Below are 24,333 nucleotides of genomic sequence, written 5' to 3' on the forward strand. Positions count from 1 at the left end.
AGGGAAGGGAAGGGAAGTGAAGTGAAGTGAAGTGAAGGGAAGGGAAGGGAAGGGAAGGAAAGTGAAGGGAAGGGATGGGAAGGGAAGGGAAGGGAAGAGAAAGGGAAGGGAAGGGAAGGGAAGGAAAGGGAAGGGAAGGGAAGGGAAGGGAAGAGAAAGGGATACAGAACATGAGCACCAAACACAGTCCACCACAACCACCACCACCACAACCACCACCACCACAGCCCCCATCAAACACACACATTTATCAGTTGCATCAAAGAAGTTAATTTTTCACAAGAGCCCTTAAGCCCATTGACCAACCCTACCTCCTCCTCCCCCCCCCCCCCTCTTCCTCCTCCTCCTCCTCCTCCCCCCGTCCTCTTCCCTTCCCTTCAGAGTACTCCCCTTTGGTATTCTTTATTTCTTTTTATCCTTTTTGTCCATAACTTCCTTCCTTTCCTATCGTTTCCTTCGCTTCCTTCCCCCTCCTCCTCCTCCTCCTCCTCCTTCTATCTTCTCTTCCCTTCCCTTCCTTTCCCTTCCCTTCCCTTCGCGTCCCTTCCCTTCCCTTCCCTTCCCTTCAATTATATTTCCTATGGTTTTCTTTATTTGTTATTACCCTTCTTTCCCATCCATTCCTTCCTTTCCTATCCTTTCCTTCTCTTCCTTCCTCCCTCCTCCTCCTTCTAATCTTCTCCTTCTCTTCTTTTCCCTTCCCTTCAATTATATTTCCTTTGTTTTCCTTTATTTGTTTTTACGCTTCTTTCCCATCCGTTCCTTCCTTTCCTATCCTTTCCTTCTCTTCCTTCCTCCCTCCTCCTCCTTCTCCTCTTCTCCTTCTCTTCCTTTCCCATCCCTTCAATTACATTTCCTACGGTTTTCCTTATTTATTTTTTCCCATCATTTCCTTCCTTTCCTACTCTTTTCTTCTCTTCCCTACTTTTTCATCCTCCTTACCCCGACCCCGCGCGCCAGGTCCAAGGGAGAGGGAGAGAAGAGGGAGGAAAGTGACTGAGACAAGACGGGGGCTGAGAGGGATGAGTGGGACGCCTTATCACCGTCTCGGCTCCTTACGTCCTCTTCTTCGGCAGTTCGCGAGACACGCACCGGCGGCCGCGCGTCTGGGGTTAATGAACGGAACGGAAGGTATTGGTAGTACTGACGATCCGGAACGGGGAGAGGGGGGGGGGGTGAGGGATGGGGGAGAGAGGGAGAGAGGGAGAGAGGGAATGAGGGAGGGAAGGAAGGAGGGAAGGAAGGAGGGAAAGAAGGAAAGAGGGATAGAAGGAAAGAGGGATAGAAGGAACGAGGGATAGAAGGAACGAGGGATAGAAGGAACGAGGGATAGAAGGAACGAGGAAAAGAAGGAAGGAGGGAAAGAACATGGAAACATGGAAACATGGAAACGCAGGCAACAGAAAGCCTATTGGCTCATTACGAGGTTGCCCGCTTTGGTGATTTAATCTGCTCGACAGCCTGGGGCCTGGGGAGCAGATGAAAGCACCTCGACATTGAGGAGCAGATGAAAGCACCTCGATATTGAGGAGCAGATGAAAGCAACTCAATATTCAGTTTACTCCCGACGCAGCGAAGTGACGGTCGATTCTATATTTGAAGGAGTTGATAGTATTCGCATTTACTACTTCTGAAGGAAGATTGTTCCAGTGACGGATGACTCGGTTTGAAAAGAAACTCCTTCCGATGTCTGTGTTACATCGACTAGACTGAATGGGTAAACCGTTATTTCTAGTTCTTAGGTTGGTTTGCAATTCAAAGAAATTGGAGTAATCGACGTTATTGAATTTTTTAGATACTTGAAGACTTGAATCATATCTCCTCGTAGGCGTCTTTTCTCTAATGTAAAGAGATTGAGTCGCTTGAGTCGTTCCTCGTACGGTTGAGCCCTTAAGGTTGGTATCATTTTCGTGGCGCGTCGTTGAATCCTTTCCAGTAAATCAATGTCCTTTCTGTAATTAGGAGACCAGAACTGTACTGCATACTCGAGGTGCGGTCTTACCATGGAATTATACAAGGATAGCATCACGTCTGGCGTTTTACACTCGAAGTTCCTCGCTATGAACCCGAGCATAGTGTTGGCTTTGTTGTATGCTTTTTACAGTGATTCGCGTGTTTCAGGTCACTGCTGATAGTGACTCCAAGATCCTTTTCCTCCTGCATCGCTTGCAGAGGTCTCCCATTCATGATGTATGTGTGGTTACTATTTCTGGACCCAATGTGCATGACTTTGCATTTGTCAACATTAAAGGACATTTGCCATTTTTCCGACCATTCGATAATGTGATTGAGGTCTTTCTGAATGATTTCGCAGTCGGTCTTTGTGAGGGCCTTTCCCCCCACCTTAGTGTCGTCAGCAAATTTCGATATTGTGGATTTCAGTCCTGATTCGAGGTCGTTGATATATATGATGAAGAGAATGGGTCCCAGCACTGACCCTTGAGGCACTCCACTAGTGACTGGAAGCCAATCGGAAGGCTGTCCGTTGAGTAGTACTCGTTGTTTTCTGTCGGTGAGCCAATCTCTTATCCACGCGATCAGATTGGCTCCAATGCCCGCCGAGTGCAGTTTCTTAAGGAGTCGCTCGTGCGGTACCTTGTCGAAGGCTTTCTGAAAGTCCAGGTATATAACATCACTGGGGATGTGGGCATCCCAGTTCTTATATATACCTTGGAAGAAGTCTAATAAATTCGTTAGGCAGGAGCGCTTGTTTCTGAAGCCATGCTGGGTGTCGGAGATTACATTATTGTCTTCTAGAAATTTAACAAGTTTGTCTCTAATAATCTTTTCGAGTATTTTTCCTGCCACTGATGTCAAACTTATGGGCCTGTAGTTTAATGCAACGCTTTTGTCTCCTTTTTTGAAAATTGGTGTTACGTTCGCCATCTTCCAGTCTTCCGGGACCTTTTTCAATTGAACAGACTGGTTGAATATGTTAGTGAGTGGCTGAAGTATTTGTTGTTTAAGCTGTTTTAATAACCGCGGGGACAAACCGTCAGGTCCTGTTGACTTGTTCGTGTCGAGAAGGAAGGAGGGAAAGAAGGAAGGAGGGAAAGAAGGAAGATGGGAAAGAAGGAAGATGAGAGAGAGAGAGAGAGAGAGAGAGAGAGAGAGAGAGAGAGAGAGAGAGAGAGAGAGAGAGAGAGAGAGAGAGAGAGAGAGAGAGAGAGAGAGAGAACTAAATAAACAAAATAAGGGGCCTGAAAAGCGGAATTATTGGACCCCATGGCTGTGTGTGTGTGTGTGTGTGTGTGTGTGTGTGTGTGTGTGTGTGTGTGTGTGTGTTCTATCGCTCTTTATTTATTTTCTGTTTATATATTTATTCATACTTCTCATTTCTTATTCACGGCCTTTGCAATATTGGCGGAGCGGTTGTTGCTTTCTTTGTTTCTGTCTGTCCTCGCTTTTTTTATATTCCTTTTATTCCCTTTTTTGTATATATTGTGCTGTCTGTGTTTCTTTCAATGGCTTTTATGTCAATTTTTTATCTAACTAATTATCCTTCAGTTATTTTTTTCTTTTTCTTTTATTTACCGTCTCGCTCCATCTATCTTTTTCTTCATCTATATTTCTATTCATGTTTTTTTTTTCGATTTCTGTGTATCTGTTTTAACCATTCATCTCTATTTCTTTATTTATTACGTTTTCATTTTATGCTCCGTTGTTTGATCTCTCTACTCATTTATATTTCTACCTATGCCTTTCTATCAATATCTATCTCTTGACCTATTCTTTTCTCTCTTACTTTATTTACTGCATTTACCTTTTATTCTCCGTAGCTCCATCTATCTCTATCTCTATCAATATTTCTACTTCTGGCTTTCTATCAAAATCTGTATCTTCTTAGCTGTATATGTCTATTTCTTTGCTTCTTGCGATCTCTACTCCGAGGGTCCATCTGCTGAGTGTTCGTGGTGGCGGGAGTTGTTAATATGGCGGCTGCGTGGCGGCGGCGGCGGCGGCGGGCTCTCTGGAATATCAAAAAGGCAGCGACGCGGCGATATTGTGTACATCACGCGCGCGACGGCAAGGCGAGACGCGGCGCTGCTTGCTACCTGACGCCTGCCGCCTGCCCGCCTGCCCCTGTGCTTCCTTGCCTCCTTGCATCCCGACTCTGCCGCCTGCTTCTTTTCTCTCGCTCTCGTTTTCGTTGTATCTCTCTCTCTCTCTTTTCTTTCCTCCTCTGTCTATATCGTCTGCCTGCTTGCCTGCTTGCATCTCGAATCTGCCGCCTGCTACTTCTCTCTCGCTCTCGTTTTCCTTGTTTCTCTCTCTTTTCTTTTCTTCTCTGTCTATCTTTATCGTCTATTCGTGCCTGTCCGTGTGGTTGCCTGCTTACCTGCTTGCCTTGTGTCTCCTGCCTGCTTTCTCTCTCTCTTTTTCTCTCTTTCCATCTTTCTTTCTCTTTTCCTTTCCTTCTCTGCCTTTCTTTATCTCTCTCTCTCTCTCTCTCTCTCTCTCTCTCTCTCTCTCTCTCTCTCTCTCTCTCTCTCTGTGTGTGTGTGTGTGTGTGTGTGTGTGTGTGTGTGTGTGTGTGTGTGTGTGTGTGTGCTTGCTTGTGTTCCCTTTCTCTATCTCAGCTCTCCCAACTCACACCCACACAACCTTCCACCTACACCCACACACCCACCCATCTACACCCACACACGGCAACACGCACAAGAGCCTCGTCCCTTGATCTGTTTTGTTGTTGCTGAATACCCCGATGGAACAGATTGCTTTGGTGTGGTGTGAGCGGCGGCGGGGCTCCGGGGAAAGGTGAAGTGGTTAGTTGTGAGGGGAGTTCCTGGTGTGTAAGGGATAGTAGCCCTGTGAGAGTTTAAAACCGTAGAGGGAGGCGGAGTTCTGTGTGGGAGGTATACGCGGACATACTCTAAAACGTTTTGGCCTTCCCGCGCATCTATCTGACAAGGCTTTCGTTGCTGTTCGGGGGCATTTCCAGTAATAGTTTTATGATCCTGGTGGTAGTTTGACCCGTCTCCTGTACCTTGAACATAAATGAACACTTTTGAGAACCCGTTTCATCTCCTCTTCAGACTTTGAAAATAGTTGATGTGGAAGCCAAAAGGGTTTTAGAATACTAACCATAGCGTCTGAATGGGTGAAGTAGCGCTCTCTCACGTGTATGGCCGTGGCTTTTGTGTTGAGAGACAGGTTGGAATCTTCTGTGTTAGTGGAAGGGGTATTCTGTTGTGGCTCTGGTGTTTCTGCGTGGGTGATGTTGCACTTTCGCGGTAGAGAGACAGTCTGGTGGAGTGGCAGAGAGCTGAGGAGAGGAATGGCTTACTGTGGGTATTTTGGGGGATCTTGGTAGTGGGGAGAGGTGTTGGGAGATGGGGGATGCGCTATGGGTGTGGAAGAGGCCTTGAGAGAGAGAGAGAGAGAGAGAGAGAGAGAGAGAGAGAGAGAGAGAGAGAGAGTTATTTGAGTGATCAGAAAACAAGAAAAAGCGAGAAAAAAACAAGAAAAATACGAAAAAACAATCCCTAGAGAGAGAGAGAGAGAGAGAGAGAGAGAGAGAGAGAGAGAGAGAGAGAGAGAGTTATATGCTGTGAAAGATGTTGGTGTCTTGGGAGAGTTATATGCTGTGGGACTGGTTAAGTATTTGGGGGAGAAAATAAATGGTCTACTGTTTATGAGTTTGAGGTTTTAAGAGAATGGGGATATGCTTTGAGAATGGAAGAGGTCTCAGGAGACGGGTGGTCTGCTCTGGGTGTGTTCGTGGATCTATAGTGTGTTCACGGAGCCTGTTCATCTAGGCAGCGTTTGTTACGGCTCCTGTGATTGGCTGCACCCCTCCCTCACTCACATGCCATTCATGTCCGCCGTGACGCTACACACTTGTATTTTCCTCGTCATAGCTCGTCTCTTATTCACGACAGACCACTTTAGTTGGTACCGTTGGACTCAGCAGTAGTTGCGCAACTCAGTTATATTTATCTAAACTCGATAAAATAAAACATAAAGAAAATGTGATGAGTTGAAGTCACAAGACAGCTCCGAAATGTTTATAACGCGGTTTACTTATCATCGCTTTTCTCAGCAGTCTTTGAACCAGGGTTGAAATAAATAATTTAATCTCATAGAGCAAAGTCTCCTGAACGCTATGGTGCGATCAGATCATAGATAAAACGTGACATGAGCATAACACAGAACGGTTTCTCAGGATGTGTACAGCGACGACGCATGACTGCCCGCTGCCTGGCCGCCGGTCGGCCGCCGCTTGTGGTGAATTAGGCTATTTTTCGTCTCCTTATTTCTTTCGCTGCATTCATCGTCAACAAACGAAAACCCTTATGCATTATCCCAACTACAATAAAAAAAATTACTGATGAGTGCAGAGGCCGGCTGGTGTGTGTGTGTGTGTGTGTGTGTGTGTGTTTCGGGCACTCATCAGTAATTTTTTTATTGTAGTTGGGATAATGCATAAGGGTTTTCGTTTGTTGACGATGAATGCAGCGAAAGAAATAATAATGAAAATAAGTTAGTGTTCTCTCTCACCAATGCTTTCTGTTTCATGTCTTTCTATCTCTTTTACTTCCCTTCTCTGTTTGTCAATATCCATATCTGTATCTATATCTTTATTTCTCTCTCTCTCTCTCTCTCTCTCTCTCTCTCTCTCTCTCTCTCTCTCTCTCTCTCTCTCTCTCTCTGTGAACCAAGAAAAAAAAAGAATGGTAATGTTTTTCCAGGTTAGTTGTCTTTTTCTCGTCTTTTTAAGGAAACGTTTTTGTTCCGTTGGAAAGGCTCAGGTCTTGGTCTTGGCGTGGTGAGGGAGTGCGGCCTTGTAATAGAGTGTCTGGCAAACGGATGACTTTAACTCTAAAGCCTTCTGCAAAACCATTTCCCTCTCTCTCTCTCTCTCTCTCTCTCTCTCTCTCTCTCTCTCTCTGTCTGTCTCTGTCTCTGTGTCTCTCTCTTGGTTTACTCTCTCGGCTTATCTCTCTTTCTCCATCGACTGTTTTTTCCTCTCTGCTTCCTACTCTGGTCTTTTCATTTCTCTCTCTCTCTCTCTCTCTCTCTCTCTCTCTCTCTCTCTCTCTCTCTCTCTCTCTCTCTCTCTCTCTCTCTCTCTCTCTCTCTCTCTCTCTCTCTCTCTCTCTCTCTCTCTCTTCCCAAACACTAGTCCAATAGCAACAAGTCCTTTCTCTTATTATTTGTATCACCGCTGTTTTGTTGTTGATGTTGTTGTTGTTGTTTTTGTTGCGGCGAGAAGAAAAGAAACAAAAAATATTAAAGTTAAAATAATCTCAAAACTTCCGATGGATTCATGCATAGACTTGTCGGCTTTGGGGTTCGCTGAGCGCGCCAAAAGGTTCATTAGGAAGCGGCTTTGCAACGGCGGAGGAAACGCAATTAAAAAGAAGAAAAAAAAAATACTATCCGGGGCTTAGCTAGATGCCATTTTAAACCTTGATGCCCCGTGGTGGTGGTGGTGGTAGTGGTAGTGTTGTTGTTGTTGTTGGTGGTGGTGGTGATGATGGTGTTGTTGGTGGTGGTGGTGTTGCTTGCTTTCGTGGTTGGCTGGCACACGAAAAAAAATATTATATGAAAAAGTAAATCAAAACAAGTATGTATCCCATTAAAACACACACACACACACACACACACACACACACAGACACACGGCCTCGGCTTCACAAATTCACACAATCACAATTATATTTTTCTTTTATGAGCTCCGTTTATGGGTCAGTCAGGGAGTTAGGTGTAGGAGAAGGGGGTGAAAGGGATAGGAGGAGGGGGGGGAGGGGGAGGGAGGGAGGGGAAGGAGAGGAGAGGGATGCAATGGGGAGTGGGGAGGGGGGCAAGAAATGAGAGAAAGGGTAGAAAAGACAGAGAAAGGAGGTGAAAGGAGGTGCGAGGTGTGTGGAGGTTCGCAGAGGTAAGGGATGTGAGGGGGTGAAGGGGGCCTAGGGGTAGAAAAGGGAGAGGAAGGGTGGGTGGCGTGAAGCTGAGAGGGAGGGTGTGGGGCGTGAGGGGAAGGGAGGGAAAAGGCAGGAGAGTGAGAGGAATGGAGTGAGGGGAGTGCAAATAGGGATGAGATGGTAGGAAAGTGAGAGGGAAGGAAGGAAGGAAGGAAGGAGAGGAGAAAAGGAACGTATTGGGGAGGGATTAGTTGGGAGAGAAGAAGGAAAATGGAGGAGTAGGGAGGAAGGGGAATAAGGGGAAGGGAGGTAGGGATGGGATGTTAGAAAAGGGAGAGTAGAGAAGAGAGGAAGGTGATACGAGAGGTGACGGTGAGGAGGAAGGATTAGTAAGGAGAGAAGAAGGAAAATGGAGCAATAGGGAGGAGGGGGATGAGGGGAAGGGAAATAGGGATGGGATGTTAGAAAAGGGAGAGTAGAGGAGAGAAGGGAGATGATAAATAAGGTGAGGGTAAGGAGGAAGGATTAGTAGGGAGAGAAGAAGGAAAAGGAGGAGTAGGGAGGAAGGGGAATAAAGGGAAGGGATGTAGGGATGGGATGTTAGAAAAGGGAGAGTAGAGGAGATGATAAATAAGATTAGTTAAGGGGGCGGGGTGTCAACAAGGGGGGACTGGGCTAATGTCTTGCTTATGGAGTGCCCTCGTAAAAGACAGCGGCGGAGGAATTCTTGCCACGTTCGCGGGAATGTCTTCATGTCCTGCGCGCCGCCCGGCCAACTACTCTCCCTTCATTACGACCTGCTTCCACCCACTCCTGCTCTTATTGCTCCGCCGCCTCCGCCTCCTCCTCCTGGCATTGCTGACTCGGCTACTGGCGCCTTTATTGCCATTCATAATTCATGGTGCTGCTTCGGCCACTTAGTACTTGTTGAGAATGGTGTAACTACTCCATGCTTCTACTACTACCCTTTATACCCGCACTACCACCGCTGTCACTACAACTACTACTACTACTACTACTACTACTACTACTACTACTACTACTATTATTATACTACTACTATCTCTGCTACCATTGCAATTACTTGTACCACTACCACTACTACCCCTGCTACTTCTACTATTGCTACTACTACTACTACTACTACTACTACTGCTGCTGCTGCTGCTGCTGCTGTTACCACTAGTGCAATACACAAACACATCGTAATGGCATATCCCGCTCGTCACGGGCCGCGGCAGCTCTGATCACCTGTGGATAATGCAACATTAGCATCACACACACGCACAGAGCGCCAGCTCATGCAATGCGACCCCGGTAAGAGCTAAAATATTTTGTTATTCCGTTGGCTCTTTCCTGTCTTTCCCCTCGCATCCTGCGTCCCGGCACCAGCGAACATGTGCGAATTGTGCCGTAACTTTGTCCTCTTTTCCTCCCCTCTGCCCTCAGCACAGTGCCTCAGCAACTCACTCACGTGCATCGCTAACAATGGTCAGAGACGCGACCCACACCTTCCCCAAGTCTCGGCGGGCCGGGCAGGAGGCAGCGCGAGGCGTGAGCAAACACTTCCAGCAGACGTAATGATGTCATCGCTGTGTCCAGGTCAACAGCAACTCACAGGCGCATCACTCGCCGAGATCAAAAGCACGACTTTGTATCACACGTCTAGGATTTTTAGGGAGAAGGAAGAGTCAGGTTTAAATCCCCTGTTATTGTGTGTTCCTGGAAGAGCATACATCACGATGTCATATGAATGCCCAGAGATACAGCCTCCATGGAAGTTACATCAGTTGCTGAAGTAAGTAAAGGAAATCTCGTATATGAGTGTATCTGGATGTTAAAGCAATTGTGTAAGGCACTTTCGGTTATCTTCCTGTTGCAAAGGTAGTCCTATGCAGCAGCAGGAGCAGCAGCGAGCACACGCGTAATGCTGATTAAGCCACGAAAGCCTCGGCCTGTGCCGCACATACAAGGTCTCTACAGAGGAAACAGTCTTGCAGAAATACCAGAAATATCGCTGACTGGGAGAGTTCAAAAGAAGCAACACTAACACAGGTGCAAGCGTTCAGTGTTTGTGTTAATGATAATTTGCCACAGGTGGTCACACGTACTTTTAGCCGGCACTGCACCGGCTCTTGCAGCCAACAACAGCGGCTGGAGTAGATGGAATGAACCCGTGGAAGGGGCTGTACCCCGCCTCCCACCGCCACAACACTAATTTTAAGCACACTCCTAGATCCTCACTTTTAATTAATAGTCGCTTCTCCGATTGTCTTTATTTTCATTCCGAGTGTTCCAAAAGCCAGCGGGTCCTCCTCTCCTTCTCCCTGTTTGCTTTTCCGTGTTCTATCAACCCTCTATATTATTTCATATTTGTTTTCTGTTCTCTCCCTCTCCCTTCCCTTTCTGTATAGTGTTAAATTCTTTATTTATTAACATGTAACTTTGATATGTTCTTTTTTTACATGTTTCACGTACGTTTACATTACTTCGTCCGTAATATCCACACGAGCATCACGTTATCATGGACGGCCGGGGCCCACCCCGTGCTGGGCGTTGGTTATGGAAACGAGTCACGGAAGCTCCTTGTTTGCTCGGCCTCCCTCGGGACAGCCTCCGTGCGTACCGCAGCTCCTGGAACCCTCCTCGAAGGGTTATCGTGAGCTGGGTGACGCCCGCCCATTGAGGTGGTAAGGTTGGTACGCGTGGTTAGCCGTCGTAGGTGCTAGCGCTAGTAAAGGGGCTATTACACTGGGCAAATTTTCCGTGGATCTTCAGTCAAACCACGATTTCCGCTGGCGTGGTTCTCATTTGTTTGTTGTTATTGCTGATGATGATGATGGTGAGTAATACCGTCGTCCTTCGGTGAAATCGACCGTAGCTTTGGAAGATCGTGGACACGTCAGAAAACCACGGAAATGCGAGAACCACACCAGCGGAAATTGTGGTTTGACTGAAGATCCACGGAAAGTTTGCCCAGTATAATAGTGCCGCAGTCAGTCCCTTAAGTGAACCGACGCCCCTTTGTGGCTGCAAACATCCCTCGATATTTGAAGGCCACCTCACGGACCACGTGTATAATAACACCATCCATTGTGTCACACTGTGCAGGACATTATCTTAACGATCGTTGTGGGAGCCACGGTGCACAGACGCTTAATGGAAACTCACCGCCGGCACTAGCATCAACACCCTGACCCGCCCTGGAGTGTACCCCCGTGTGTGCTGATAGCCAGAGAGATTAGATAGATAGATTGATAGATAGATCAATTGATAGATAGATAAATGAACGTGTAGTGCGTTTACTGGCCACTGCTGCAATATGCAATACGAGGAAATGCGCTTAAAAGAGGCCAACACTTCCTGCACAATTCCCATGTTATCATAAATACTGGAGGCATCACAGGCGGAGGTGTCTGGTGGCCGCCCGCAACGCAACGCCGCGCACACCAGGAGAAAGAACAACACTGAAAAAACGATATTAATCACGCTCTCTCTCATCGGTCTGCGGGTAGAAAATGCAGAAGACGCGGTTAGTTCGTTTTATTGAATTTTATTTATATAACTTTGTATACGATAATTTGTAATAGGTCGGTAGAGAGAGAGAGAGAGAGAGAGAGAGAGAGAGAGAGAGAGAGAGACTGGCGCCACACACGTCAAAACCAATGAAACACACCTAAAAATACAAGGCACTACAGCGGAGTGTTTGGTTTTGGAGCAACTACTACGACAACTATGACTACGACTACTACCACCACTACTACGTCCCACTACCACCCGCACCACACCACCACCCTCCCCTCCACCACCACCAAGTCTGATCATGTGTCCTCCTCGTGCGCGTATTAAGTTCCTGATATTCCTCCGTCGGTAAATCTTTTTTCCTCCGCGGCATGTCGGGCGGTTGTAGCCCCGGCGCGACACGGGACTTACCAGCGGAAACAACTGCTGCGCCAACAAGTACAAAGAAAATATTAAACGCAGAGAGAATAAAAAAAAGTTGTCCGGAAAGTTTGTTATTAAAATGCGAATCGTTTGTCATCTCCGCGGCTTGGCTTAGAAGGCTTCCGCTCTTTTAAACCACAAGTGTCGCTGAGGACGGTGACGAGCGGGGAGGTGGTAAGACAGTCAGACAGTTAGTTAGTCTGTCAGTCAGTCAGTCAGTCAGTCAGTCACTCAGTCAGTCAGTCAGCCAGTCAGTCAGTCAGTCAGTCCGTCACTCCGCCAGTCAGTCAGTCAGCCAGTCAGTCAGTCAGTCAGTCAGTCAGTCAGTCAGCCATTCATTTATTCATTCATTCAGTCCGTCAGTCAGTCAGTCAGTCAGTCAGTCAGTCAGCCAGCCACCCAGTCAGTCAGTCAGTCAGTCAGTCAGTCAACCAGCCAGTGAGAAAAGCAGCAATACAAACAAACTAATTAAACAAGCCAGCAAGTAGCCAACCAACAAGCCAGCCAGCCAGTCAGTCAGCCAGCCAGCAATATACCAATAAGGCAGTTAGTTCGTCGGCCTCCAAGCAAGCCACTTAAACATATAGGAAGTAAGTCATTCAGCCAGTCCGGACGCCAACAAGTCACGCAGCCATCACGCCAGTCAGGTAACACACAAACCAGGAAAACGCCGGCCCCAAACTCACCCAGCCAACATGCTTGTCAATGAATAAAAAGGTCAGATAGCACAACAAACCTACCTGAAGCTTATTTGAAATCCAGCCATATTAAAACAGCGGCCCATCCACTCAGCAAGTCAGCCAGCCAACTAATTTTCGGTTCAAGATAGCCACCATTAAGGTCCGCAAACTATAATATTAACTCACCTAAAGTCTTCCAGATATGTCGAGGCCAGTCTGGCGTAGGCTCCCGTGGGTCCTTTCCTCCCCTCTGCTCTGCCATACATTCCCTACACCTATCTCTTCCTCTCATATGTAAGCTATAGGTAACATATGAGAGGAAAAAATAGGTGTTGGGACTGTGTGGCAGAGCAGAGGGGAGAAATGGTGCCGCGGGAGCCAACGCCAGACCGGCCTAGATATATTCTGAAGACTTTAGGTGAGTTAGTATTATAGTTTGCGGACCTTAATGGTGGCTATCTAGATTTGGTTTCACTATAGGGATCAGGAAACTATTCATCCATCACCAATAAGCCAGCCAACTAGCCAACATACCAGGAAGTCAGTCAGTAACACGGATATTATAAACTCTCTTCCGAAACTTTTCCCGTGAGATCAGGTCCAGCAATATGAGGAAGCCAGACCCCTTCCCCTATGAGTTTTCTACGAACCGCTTTTATGGGCTAATGGTTACATCTTGCATATCAGTTTTCTCTCTCAGTAACAATGTGGCGCAGGACAGGAACATGTTGTCGGAAGTGAGGATATGTGGAATTCAACGAAGGTTAAAGCCAGTATGAAAAAACTATATCGTATTTCTCGTTGGTAATAACCGACATCTCTTAGTAGTCGAGTGCATGGAATATGACCACGAGCCGCCCAGCCGTTGCTCGCTGACAGTAGAGAAATGCTGGAAAATTGTGAGTGACTGTTGCGAGTGTGGGTAATTTTAACGCTGTGGTGTATATCCTTCACGCCACGATTCACACAAGTTTGTACTCACGCCGACTGACCTCCACCGACCTCTCCCGACCTCCCCCGACCTCTCCCGATCTCCCCCGACCTCTCCCGATCTCCCCCGACCTCCCCCGACCTCTCCCGATCTCCCCCGATCTCTCCCGACCTCCCCCGACCTCCACCGACCTCCCCCGACCTCCACCAACCTCCCCCGACCTCCACCGACCTCTCCCAACCTCCCCCGACCTCCTCCGACCTACCCCGACCTCCATCGTCCTCCCCCGACCAATACCAAACTCCACCGACCTTCACCGACTTCCACCGACCACCACCGAACTCCACCGACCTCCACCGACCTCTCCCGACCTCCACCAACCTCTCCCGACCTTCACCGACCTCCACCCACTTACCCCGACCTCCATCGACTTCCACCGACCACCACCGAACTCCACCGACCTTCACCGACCTACCCGACCTCCTGCCCATTGTGAATACGCGAGCAGTGCAATGTGGAGCAGGTAGAAAGGAAAGAATAATCCTCCCCTCTTACTGGATTTACGTGACCTCCTCCTCTTCCTCCTCCTCCTCCTCCTCCTCTTCCTCCTCCTCCTTCTCCTCCTCCTCCTCCTCCTCCTCCTCCTCCTTGATTGGGGAAAACAAGAGTAAATCAAGTGTAAATCGTGTGTGTGTGTGTGTGTGTGTGTGTGTGTGTGTGTGTGTGTGTGTGTGTGTGTGTGTGTTGCAGTGGTAGTGGTTGCAGTGGTGCCCGTACTTATAGAAATGGTAATAGTAGTAGTAGTAGTAGTAGCAGTAACAATAACAACAATAACATCAACAATAGTAACCGGAATAAACAAAGAATAAAACACAATAATAAAAATATCATCATCATCATCACCACCACCACCACCACCACCACCACCACCACCATTATCAGCAGCAGAAACAGTAGTAACATCAGCTGCAGTAAGTAAAAGTCACAGCAAAAGCATTAAAAGCGAGAGAGAAGGTAGTGGTGGTGGAGGAGGTGGTGGTGGTGGTGGTGGTGGTGGTGGTGGTGGGTGCTTGGGGACTATGACTTGGGGCCCCAGTAAGTCGGTGGGTCTCAGACAGGATTGGCTTTAGGGGAATGTCGGGGGCTGTCGGGGGGGCTGTCGTGGGGGTCGGGAGGGGGCCATCGGGAGAGTGTCGGGAGTGTCGGGCGAGTTAGGAGAGCCAGCGTGAGTGTCCGAGTCAGCCTGTGTCGAGAGGCGAGAAAGGGAGAGAAAGAGGGAGAGAGGGAGAGAGAGGAAGGGAGTAGAGGAGTGAAAAGGAGTAGGAGGGTTAAAGGAAAGGGAATTTGGAATGAATTGGGGAAGGGAGGGAGAGAGAGGAAGATAGAGAGAGTGAACAGAGGAGTGATAATCAAGGAGTAGGAGAGGAAAATGAAAAGGAAGAATATGGAAATAACTTAAAGAAGGGAAGGAGGAAACGGCAAGCGAGTGAGGGAGACTGGCAGGCGAAAGTGAGAGAGAGGGAGAGAGTAGAGGAGAGAGAAGCAAGGAGTAATAAGAAAGGTAAGAGAAAGGGGGGGAATAAAGGAGTAATTAAGGAAGGGGAGAAGGAAACGGTAAGAAAGGGAGGGAGATGGAGGGAGGAAGTAGAGGAGTGAAAAGGAAGAAAAGGATTAGTAAGGAAAGAATTGAGGAAAGGGTAGGAGGAAAAAAATAGAAAAGGAGGAAGGGAAGGTTAAAGGAAGAAATGAAGAGAAGAAGAATGCATGGGGAGAGAAAGGGCAAGCGAAAGGAAGGAATGAGAAAGAAAAAGGGATAGTTAAAAAAGGTGTATTTAGGGGAAGAGAGATAGAGAGGACCAAGCAAACGGGAATGGAGGAGAAGCAGGAAAGAAATGGGTGAATAAAAGGAACAATAAGAGAAATAAAGACGGATGACGCAGGAAATAAGTTGAAGTAAAAGAAGGAAAGAGGGAGGAAGAAAATGGAAGAGATGGAGAGAAGTTGTACCGAGGAAATGAGATGAGGGGAAAGGAGGAAAGAAGGGAAGGAGAAGAAGGAAGGGGAGGAGAGAGGAAGTACTAGGGAGAGAAAATGAAATGGATAAAATAAGGGAAAAAGGAAAGGAAAGAGAAGGAGAGAAATACTAAGGAAATATAATTGGAGGGAGGAAGGAAGGAAGATGGGAAGGAGGAGAAGGAAGGGGAGGAGAGAGGAAGTACTAGGGAGAGAAAATGAGGTGGATAAAATAAGGGAAAAAGGAAAAGGAAGGGAAGGAGAGAAATACTAAGGAAATGTAATTGAAGGAAGGAAGGAAGATGGGAAGGAGAAGAAAGAAGGGGAGGAGAGAGGTAATACAAGGGAGGGAAAATGAAATGGATAAAATAACGGAAAAAGGAAAAGGAAGGGAAGGAGAGAAGTACTAAGGAAATGAGATTGAGGGAAGGAAGAAGGGAGGGAGAGAAGGCAGAAAGGGAGAGAGAAACCGAGTGGCTATAGAAAGGATGAAGTTGACCGGAGTAAAAAAAAAAAGCTAGTTCAATCACAAGTCTTGCTCTCACAAATTAAAGATAAAGAGGCGGCTCAAAATAGGTTCTCGATCCCTTTAACTCTTTTTCATTTCTGGCGGGGAATCGAACTGACAGATCTCTACTTCGGCTAACCACAAAGTCTTCCATCAGCAGAAAATGTAAAAAAAATCTTGCTAACTCGAATTTGAGACTCTCTAAGCTGGAAATGAGAGGTCAGGGGTCAATGTGTGTGTGTGTGTGTGTGTGTGTGTGTGTGTGTGTGTGTGAGAGAGAGAGAGAGAGAGAGAGAGAGAGAGAGAGAGAGAGAGAGAGAGAGAGCATTAGCATTATGGAGATGAAGAATAGGTGAGAGAAGGTGACAAGGAAATGGAGAGAGAGAGAGAGAGAGAGAGAGAGAGAGAGAGAGAGAGAGAGAGAGAGAGAGAGAGAGAGAGAGAGAAAAAAAAAACAATACCTCCCATCTGCTCGTGACAGGCGTAGGGCAAACAAGTTTCGGGTGTTTTTGAGTTTTTTTTTCTCTCTCCTAATTTCACCGACAATGGAAACTCGATTGATTAAGATGGAACGATTGAAAAACACGCGGACGAAACAACGGAAAAACGAAGTGAATAAAGGAAGGAAAGAAAGGAGAAATAACCGAAGGAAAAGAGGTGGACGAAAAAAAAATGTAGAAAAAGGAGGAAGAGTAGAAGGAAGGGAGAGGGGAAAGAAAATGAAGAAAGGAAAAAAAGCATCTGGACGAAACAACTTATGAATAGAAGAGTAGAAGGAAAGGAGAAATAAGAGAAGGAAAAGGTTGAACTAAGAGAATGGAATAGAAGATAGAAAGAAAAGAAGGAGTAGAAGAAAGGGAGAAATGGACGAAGAAAATAAGTAAGAGAGGAAGTAGATAAAGGAAAGAGAGAAAGAAGGGAAGGAGAGAGGTAATATTAAGGAACTGAGAAGCAGAGGAAGAGGAAGGAGAAGACGTAATATGGAAGGGAAGGAAAGAGGGAAAAAAAGGAGGAATAAGGAAATTTGGTGGAGGGAAGAGAGAAGGGAGGGAGGGAGTGAGGATTTGAGGTGTAGGAAAAGAGGAGTGAAAAGGGAGAAGAAGGGAAGGTGAAGAGAGAAGGAAAGGAGAGAGGAAGAAATAAGGAAATAAGATGGAAAAAGAAAAGAAAAAGATGGAGAAGAAAGGAGAGAAAAACAAAGTAACAATAGAAGAGATAGAAAGGAAAAAAAGAAACACACACACACACACACACACACACACACACACACACACACACACACACACACACACACACACACACACACGGGCGCGCGTTAAAGACCATTATACTTCCTGCGTGTGCGTGTGTGTGTGCGTGTGTGTGTTTAATGAACCAACAGCGGCAATAACAATCACTTCCACGTGTCATCCACTTAATCTGACCTAACGTAACCGGAGAGGAGAGGAGGGGAGGGAGGAAGGGGACGGGAGGGGAAGAGATAGGAGGGGAGGTGTGGATCAATTCAGGTGTGTGTGTGTGTGTGTGTGTGTGTGTGTGTGTGTTGGTTAGTGACAGTAGTAGTAGTAGTAGTAGTAGTAGCAGAAAGAAAAGTATTGGAAAGAAGGTATGAGAATTAGTATAAGTATTAGTGGGAACAGTAGTAATAGTCGTAGTCATAATGCTAGTGCAGTAGTAGTAGAAGCAATAGTAGTGGTATCCTAGCAGTAATAATAGTGGGCGGAGCATTCCGGGAAGCAACAAGAGAAGCAAGCAGCAACAGAACCAGCCGCCGCCCCCGCCTATCACGCCTCTCACCACCTCCGGCATGTGTGTGTGGGCGTGGGGGAGGTGCGTGGCGCGGCGAGGTGCTGGGACACGCGATAAACGGGAGAGGCAGCGATCAATATTTGAGCCTCGTCCAGGACTCGAAGATACACATAATCCATCGGCGGTAAAGGATTGGAGAGACCTCACCTGCCTCCCCATGCACCTGCCTGCTCTAAGTTATTCGGTGTTCGTTAGTCAAAAAGTCCTGGAAATCGTGTGGCCTCCTTAGCCCTCATCCACACAACCGCCTTTTTCCACCTTACAAGCTCTTCATCCTCTTCGGTTTTCATAATTTTTTTTTTCGATATTTCTGTATCTCATTTTTAGGTTGGTATTATAAGACACTCTCGCTTCTCACATCAGCCATTTCTAAAGGTCAAAGAGTGGGTCAATCGGGTTCCAATGAGTGTTTCTTCAGGTTCACGGTACAGAAGAAGACTCACACCACCACCAGGGTCATAAAACTACCCCTGGAAATGCCCACAACTCCTACGAAAGCCTTGTCAAATATGTGTTCTTGGGCGGCGAAATGTCTTGTAATAGACCCTTAGTGTCTTTATCAGTCAAAACAGCTGGAAGTCGAGTGGTCTGTTAGTCTCTGTCTTCGCTGTTCACTTGGCTCCTATTTGAAATTTCTTTACCACTTATTCACCTTGTGTTTGTCGGTCAAAAATACTTGGAATTTTATGACCTTTATTTTTCTGCGTTTGTTGTTTTAGTAGATTGCTTTTCGAACTTCCTTGATTTCCTTTTTATTGTAAGAGAACGTCCACCTCACAAGCTCTTCATCCTACTCGGTTTTCATAAGATATTTTTTTTCGATATTTCTTCATCTCTTATTTTTTGTGTCTATCAGTCAAAACAAATGGAAGTCGAGTGGTCTGTTAGTCTCTGTCTTCGCTGTTCACTTGGCTTCTATTTGAAATTTATCACCACGTCACCTTGTGTTTGTCGGTCAAAAATACTTGGAATTTTATGAGCTTTATTTTTCTGCGTTTGTTGTTTTAAGAAATTTCGGACTTCATTTATCTTCTTTTTATTGTAAGAGAACGTCCACCTCACAAGCTCTTCCTCCTCCTCGGTTTTCATTAGATTTTTTTTTTTCGATATTTCTTCATCTCTTATTTTTTGTGTCTATCAGTCAAAACAGCTGGAAATCGAGTGGTCTGTTAGTCTCTGTCTTCGCTGTTCACTTGGCTCCTATTTGAAATTTCTTTACCACCAAGTCACCTTGTGTTTGTCGGTCAAAAATACTTGGAATTTTATGAGCTTTATTTTTCTTCGTTTGTTGTTTTAGTAGATTCCTTTTCGGACTTCATTTATCTCCTTTTTATTGTAAGAGAACGCAGGTCAAAAGGTAAGAAAATTACTCACTCTCTGATCATTTGTTGCGCCTTCCTCTGCAGTGCAATTTCTTAATGTAATCGTATAATTTTTGCCTTCGGTTTTCACTTGACTCCTTTTCAAACTTCCTTGATTTCCTTTTCATTGTAAGAGAGCACAAGCGCAGGTCAAAATGTAAACAGAAAAAAAAATGAATACACTCCCTGATCCTTTCCTGTGCCTTCCTCTGCAGTGCAATTTCCTAATGTAATCGCGTATAATTCTTGTCTTCGATTCTCACTTGACTCCTTTCCTAACGTCCTTTATTTTTTCATTTACAGCGTGCGTCTAATAGTCTAAATACCTGAACATTGTATAACCTTTCGTTTTATGCATTTGTTTTTAGTAGATTCCTTTACAAACTTCTTTTATTACCTTCTAATGTTAAGAGAACGCATGTCGAGAGGTACACAGCAAGGAAAGAAGACAATGAACTCCTGCCATTTATTTTGTCTTCCTTTGCAGTGGAAGTTGTTAATGTGATCTTATCTAGACCAAGGCGGCGCTTCGTGCAGTATTAACGCTAAGCAACACGTAATGCCAAAATTCGTAACCTCAGGAAACTTTCTTAATGCGGACTAAGTGTGAGTTAATCTTGAGCCGTGATTAGTGAGTATTCTTAAAGTCACCCCAACACTATCTTTTCCATCTTCATCCCTTTACCTATCCCATCACTAACCTGTCTATCCTCAACTCCCTCTTCTTCTATTCCCGTCCCCACCATCTCCATCTTCAGCATCCCTTTACCTATCCCATCACTAACCTGTCTATCCTCAACTACCCCTTCTCCTATCCCCGTTACTACCCTCTCCATCTTCAGCATCCCTTTACCTATCTCTATCACAAACCTCTCTATCCTCAACTCCCCCTTTTCCTATCCCCGTCACCACCATCTCCATCCCCACCACCCCTTCATCTATCTCCATCACTATCCTTTCTATCTTCACCATCTCCCCTAACCCCATCATTACCTTCTCTTTTCTAACCATCTCCTCTCCTATCCCCTTCACTACCCTCACCATCACGACACCTTCACCTTTCCGCTCCCCACTTCCACAGTCTCACTCAGTCACCCCCAATATACTAATCTTCCCTACTCTCTCTTTTCTCTTACCATCCCTTTATTTTTTATTCCTTATCCTTCACAACCACCTCCAGTCCGCCTTCCTCCTCCAGCACCATCCCTCACGCCTTCCTTCCTCTTCTTATCCTCCCTCACCGACAACCACCTCCTTCCACCTCAGATCCTCCTCTTCCTCACTCCACACTCCACCTCCACCTCCACCTCCCTTAATCCATCTTTTCTTCTCCCTCGTCTTCTCATTTCGTCATCTCCAGCCTCCTCCTCCTCCTCCTCCTCCTCCTCCTCCTCCTCCACATCCACCTTCCTCTCATTTTCCACAAACTCAACACCATTGTCAGAGAGAGAGAGAGAGAGCAGCGTTTCCTGTAAGACAACAAACACACACGGCAGACAAAGGGAATGTAACACCAGCCCAAACACACACACACACACACACACACACACACACACACACACACACACACGTACAAGCTCCAGCAGCAACAGAACAACGGGAGATTAAACAAACAGAAGGGAATCTACCAACACCAACACCACACACACACACACACACACACACACACACACACACACACACACACACACACACACACACACACATTACGAATATATATTGATAATTATTTTTGCTCCTCCGTTTTCCTAATTTATCAAAGCTGCAGTAACGTGTTCAGACATGGTGTTTTATATACATATCATTTTGCTTTCATCTTCTTTCTGTAGCGTAATAAAGGGGAGGTACCAGTGTGGGGAGACCAACACACGAACACACACAAACACTGACACACAAACACAGACACTAACACAAACGTTGGTACTAACTAGACACAGACAGACTTATACACAAACACAATAATACACATATACATATACATTGATAAGAACCACGCAGAAAAAAAACCCCATGAAACAACAAACTTTAACAAACAGACACACTAACAGGAAACATACGTACAAACAGAAACAGGAGAGCAACAGCAACACAAACACTAACAAATCACAAACAAGAAAATCACAAACAAACAAATATAAGAGAGAATAGGGAACCAAAGAATTACAGAAACAAACAAAAACAAAACAGAAACAGAAGAGCAACAGCAACACAAACACTAACAAATCACAAATCAATAACAAACAAACAAATCACAAACAAACAAATATAACAGAGAGAATAGGGAAGCAAACAATCACACAAACAAACAAAAACAAAACAAACACCAACACACACCAACACAAAAATGGACTCCTCGACCTTCACAGAAAACTCACCTTGGGTCGGCTGACTGACGAGGAGGATCAGAAGGAGGAGCTGTAGGAGGAGGAGCTGGTGGAGGAGGTGATGGAGAGCAGCTGTGACGCCCATCATGAGGTGTTGCCGGAGAGAGAAGGAGGAGGAGGAGAAGGAGCACAAGGAGGAAAAGAGAAAAGGAGAGAAGAAGTAGAAGGCGGAAAAAGTCGAGTGAAAAGAAGGTGGATAGATGAGAGGCTGCAGGAGGAGGAGGAGGAGGAGGAGGGAATAGGAGAAGAGAAAGGAAGAAAAGAAAGGTGGAGGAGGAGGAGCAGTAAGAGGAGAGGGATGCGGTAAAAGACTAAGAGGAGGAGGAGGAGGAGGAGAAGGAAAAAGAGAAAGAAATCAGAAAGAAAGGAAAAAGGTGATGAAAGAGGAGAGGAAAGAAAGGGAATAAATGTGAAGAAGCAGACGACGAAGGAGAGAAAAGGAGGAAGAAAAGAAATAGCAGTGAGAAAAGTAATAGAAAGTGAAGAGAAAGTCGAGAGAAAAGAAGATAGACAAAAGTGGAGGTGGAGAAGGAGAGAGAGAAAAAAAAGGAGAAAAAGAAGAAGAAAGACGAAAAGTGAAAGAAAGTAATTAAATGAGGAATGGGGAGGAGGAGGAGGAAGAGGAGGAGGTGGAGGAGAAAGAAGAGGAGGGGAAGGCTGATAAAGAAGAGCGCAAAGAATGAGGCGCGAGAAAGATGACTAGAGAGAGAGAGGGAGAGAGTGAGAGAGAGCTAGACTGTCTTTCTTTCTCTCTCTTTTTTTTTCTCCCTTTTGCAGCCAAGTTTCAGGACGATTCTCCTTTATGTCGTCCTCCTCTTTTTCTCGTTTTTCCTTTATTTTACTCTCGCTTTTCTTTTCTTTTTTTATCCCGTAGCGAGGCGAGGCGAGGCAAGTTTTCCAGCACCGAGTCTTTGTTGTCCTCGCTGCGTCTTCTTCTTCGTCCTCTTCCTCGTCGTCCTCTTCCTCGTCCAGAGAGCGAAAGAACGAACTGACTGGCTTGTCCTTCCACGCCGATGAACGCAAAAGCAAAACTCGCGAGGAACCGAAAGCAAGGGAGTTCTATTTCTGTACCGTCTTGGGAATGTATGTTTCTCAAGGCTTTTCTCTGGGATCCGGTCGTATATTTGAGTCTATAGGGAGTCTATGGGCCGTGGCGAGTCTTTTAACACCAATGAACGAAAGAATGAGAAAGAGACTTAGAACGTGAGGCAAGATTTCAATTCCACTTGCGTTTTGTATGTTTGCAGTCTTTCTTTCGGATCCGGTTATGTAGTTGAGTCTATAGGGAGTCTATGGGGCGTGGCGAGTCCTTTAACACCAAGAAACGAAGGAGGCAAAGAGACTAAAGGGCATATCTTTAACATTTCGGCGCCCAAGCAGCTACACATATTTGACAAGGCTTTCGTTGGAGTGTTGGGCATTTCCAGGGGTAGTTTAATGACCCCCTTTTTTTAACATCAAAGAAAACGGCTCAAGGGCAACAAAAAGAGTGAAAAAAAAAGCCCGCTACTCGCCGCTCCCATAAAAGACAAAAGTAAAGAGTAGCCAAAAGAGAGGTCAATTTCGGGTGGAAAGGTGTCTTGATGCACTCTTCTTGAAAGAGGTCAAGTCATAGGCAGGAGGAAATACAGACGAAGGAAGGCTGCTCCAGAGTTTACCAGTGAAGGGGATGAAAGAATGGAGATGCTTGTTAACTCTTGCATAAGGGGTTTGGACAGTATAGGGATGAGCATGAGCGGAAAGTCGTGTGCAGCGGGGCCGCGGGAGGGGGGGAGGCATGCAGTTAGCAAGTTCAGAAGAGCAGTCAGCACGCAAATATCGATAGAAGATAGAATAAGAGGCAACATGACGGCGGAATTTAAGAGGTAGAAGACTATCAGTAAGAGGAGGAGAGCAGATGAGACGAAGAGCCTTAGACTCCACTCTGTCCAGAAGAGCTGTGTGGGTGGAGCCCCCCCACACGTGAGATGCATATTCCATACGAGGGCGGACAAGGCTCCTATAAATGGAAATCATCTGTGCGGGGAAGAACTGGCGGAGACGGAGTGGTAGTTTGACCCTTCCTCTGTATCAATATCCCCAAAAACACTTATTTGTACCCGCCTGATCTCCTTTCTTGGTGTGAGAGGCGGAAGCATCCAAGAACACCTACCTAAGAACGTGAGGCAAGGTTTCGTTCCCTCTTGTACCTTGTGAGTATGTTTTTCAAGTCTTTGGAGCTTATTCGCTTGCACAAGGAGGGAAGGAGGGCGGAAGGGGAGGAAGAGAGGGTACAGGGAGGGAAGGAAGTATTCAGGAAGGGGTTAAAGGGTCAAACACGCCCAGGCCAGCCAAAAAGGTCCAGAGCTCGCGTCGTTTTGGTGGGGCCGAGGCGATGTGTGTACCTTGAGGGGCTTGGGAAACGCTCTATTAGTTTGCAAAGAGTTGGCCGGGTCCTTGCCGCCCCAACCTGCCCTTACACTGAGGCTACGTTTCTTGCTACCCGCCGCCTTGATGTGTGTGGGGGGGCGTAAGAGAGAGAGAGAGAGAGAGAGAGAGTGAGAGTGAGAGAGAGAGAGTGAGAGCCAGGTAGCAATGGTTGGGTCAAGGGATCAACGTGCTGGAAGATGTGTGTGTGTGTGTATTCGTGTGTGCGTGTGGGGGAGGGGGAGGGGGGGAGTTGAGTGGGTGTACGTGTGTGTGTGTGTGTGTGTGTGTGTGTGTGTGTGTGTGTGTGTGTGTGTTGCTAACCGACTGACTGACTGACGGGTACTTCCGCGTTGCCTTTTTCATATAATCATTTTTTTTTTTTTTTTTTTTTTAGGAATAAATTTTTCATGAGTATCGAGACATTA

General features: G+C 46.2%; 1 protein-coding gene across 2 annotated transcripts in view; it reads right to left on the bottom strand.

The window, feature by feature from the left end:
- Positions 1 to 24,333, bottom strand: part of LOC126986609 (cell adhesion molecule 1-like) — a 127,962-nt gene that overhangs the window by 100,969 nt on the left and 2,660 nt on the right. Inside the window, exon 2 of one of the 2 annotated variants that reach the window (XM_050842876.1) lies at positions 21,491 to 22,808. In XM_050842876.1, the coding sequence (XP_050698833.1) occupies positions 21,491 to 21,587 (97 nt within the window). In that variant the 5' untranslated portion in view covers positions 21,588 to 22,808. The remainder of the gene's footprint in view (positions 1 to 21,490; positions 22,809 to 24,333) is intronic. The other variant, XM_050842875.1, reaches the window with a different exon arrangement.

The sequence above is a fragment of the Eriocheir sinensis genome, chromosome 62, assembly GCF_024679095.1.
Source record: "Eriocheir sinensis breed Jianghai 21 chromosome 62, ASM2467909v1, whole genome shotgun sequence".
Lineage (NCBI taxonomy): Eukaryota > Metazoa > Arthropoda > Malacostraca > Decapoda > Varunidae > Eriocheir > Eriocheir sinensis.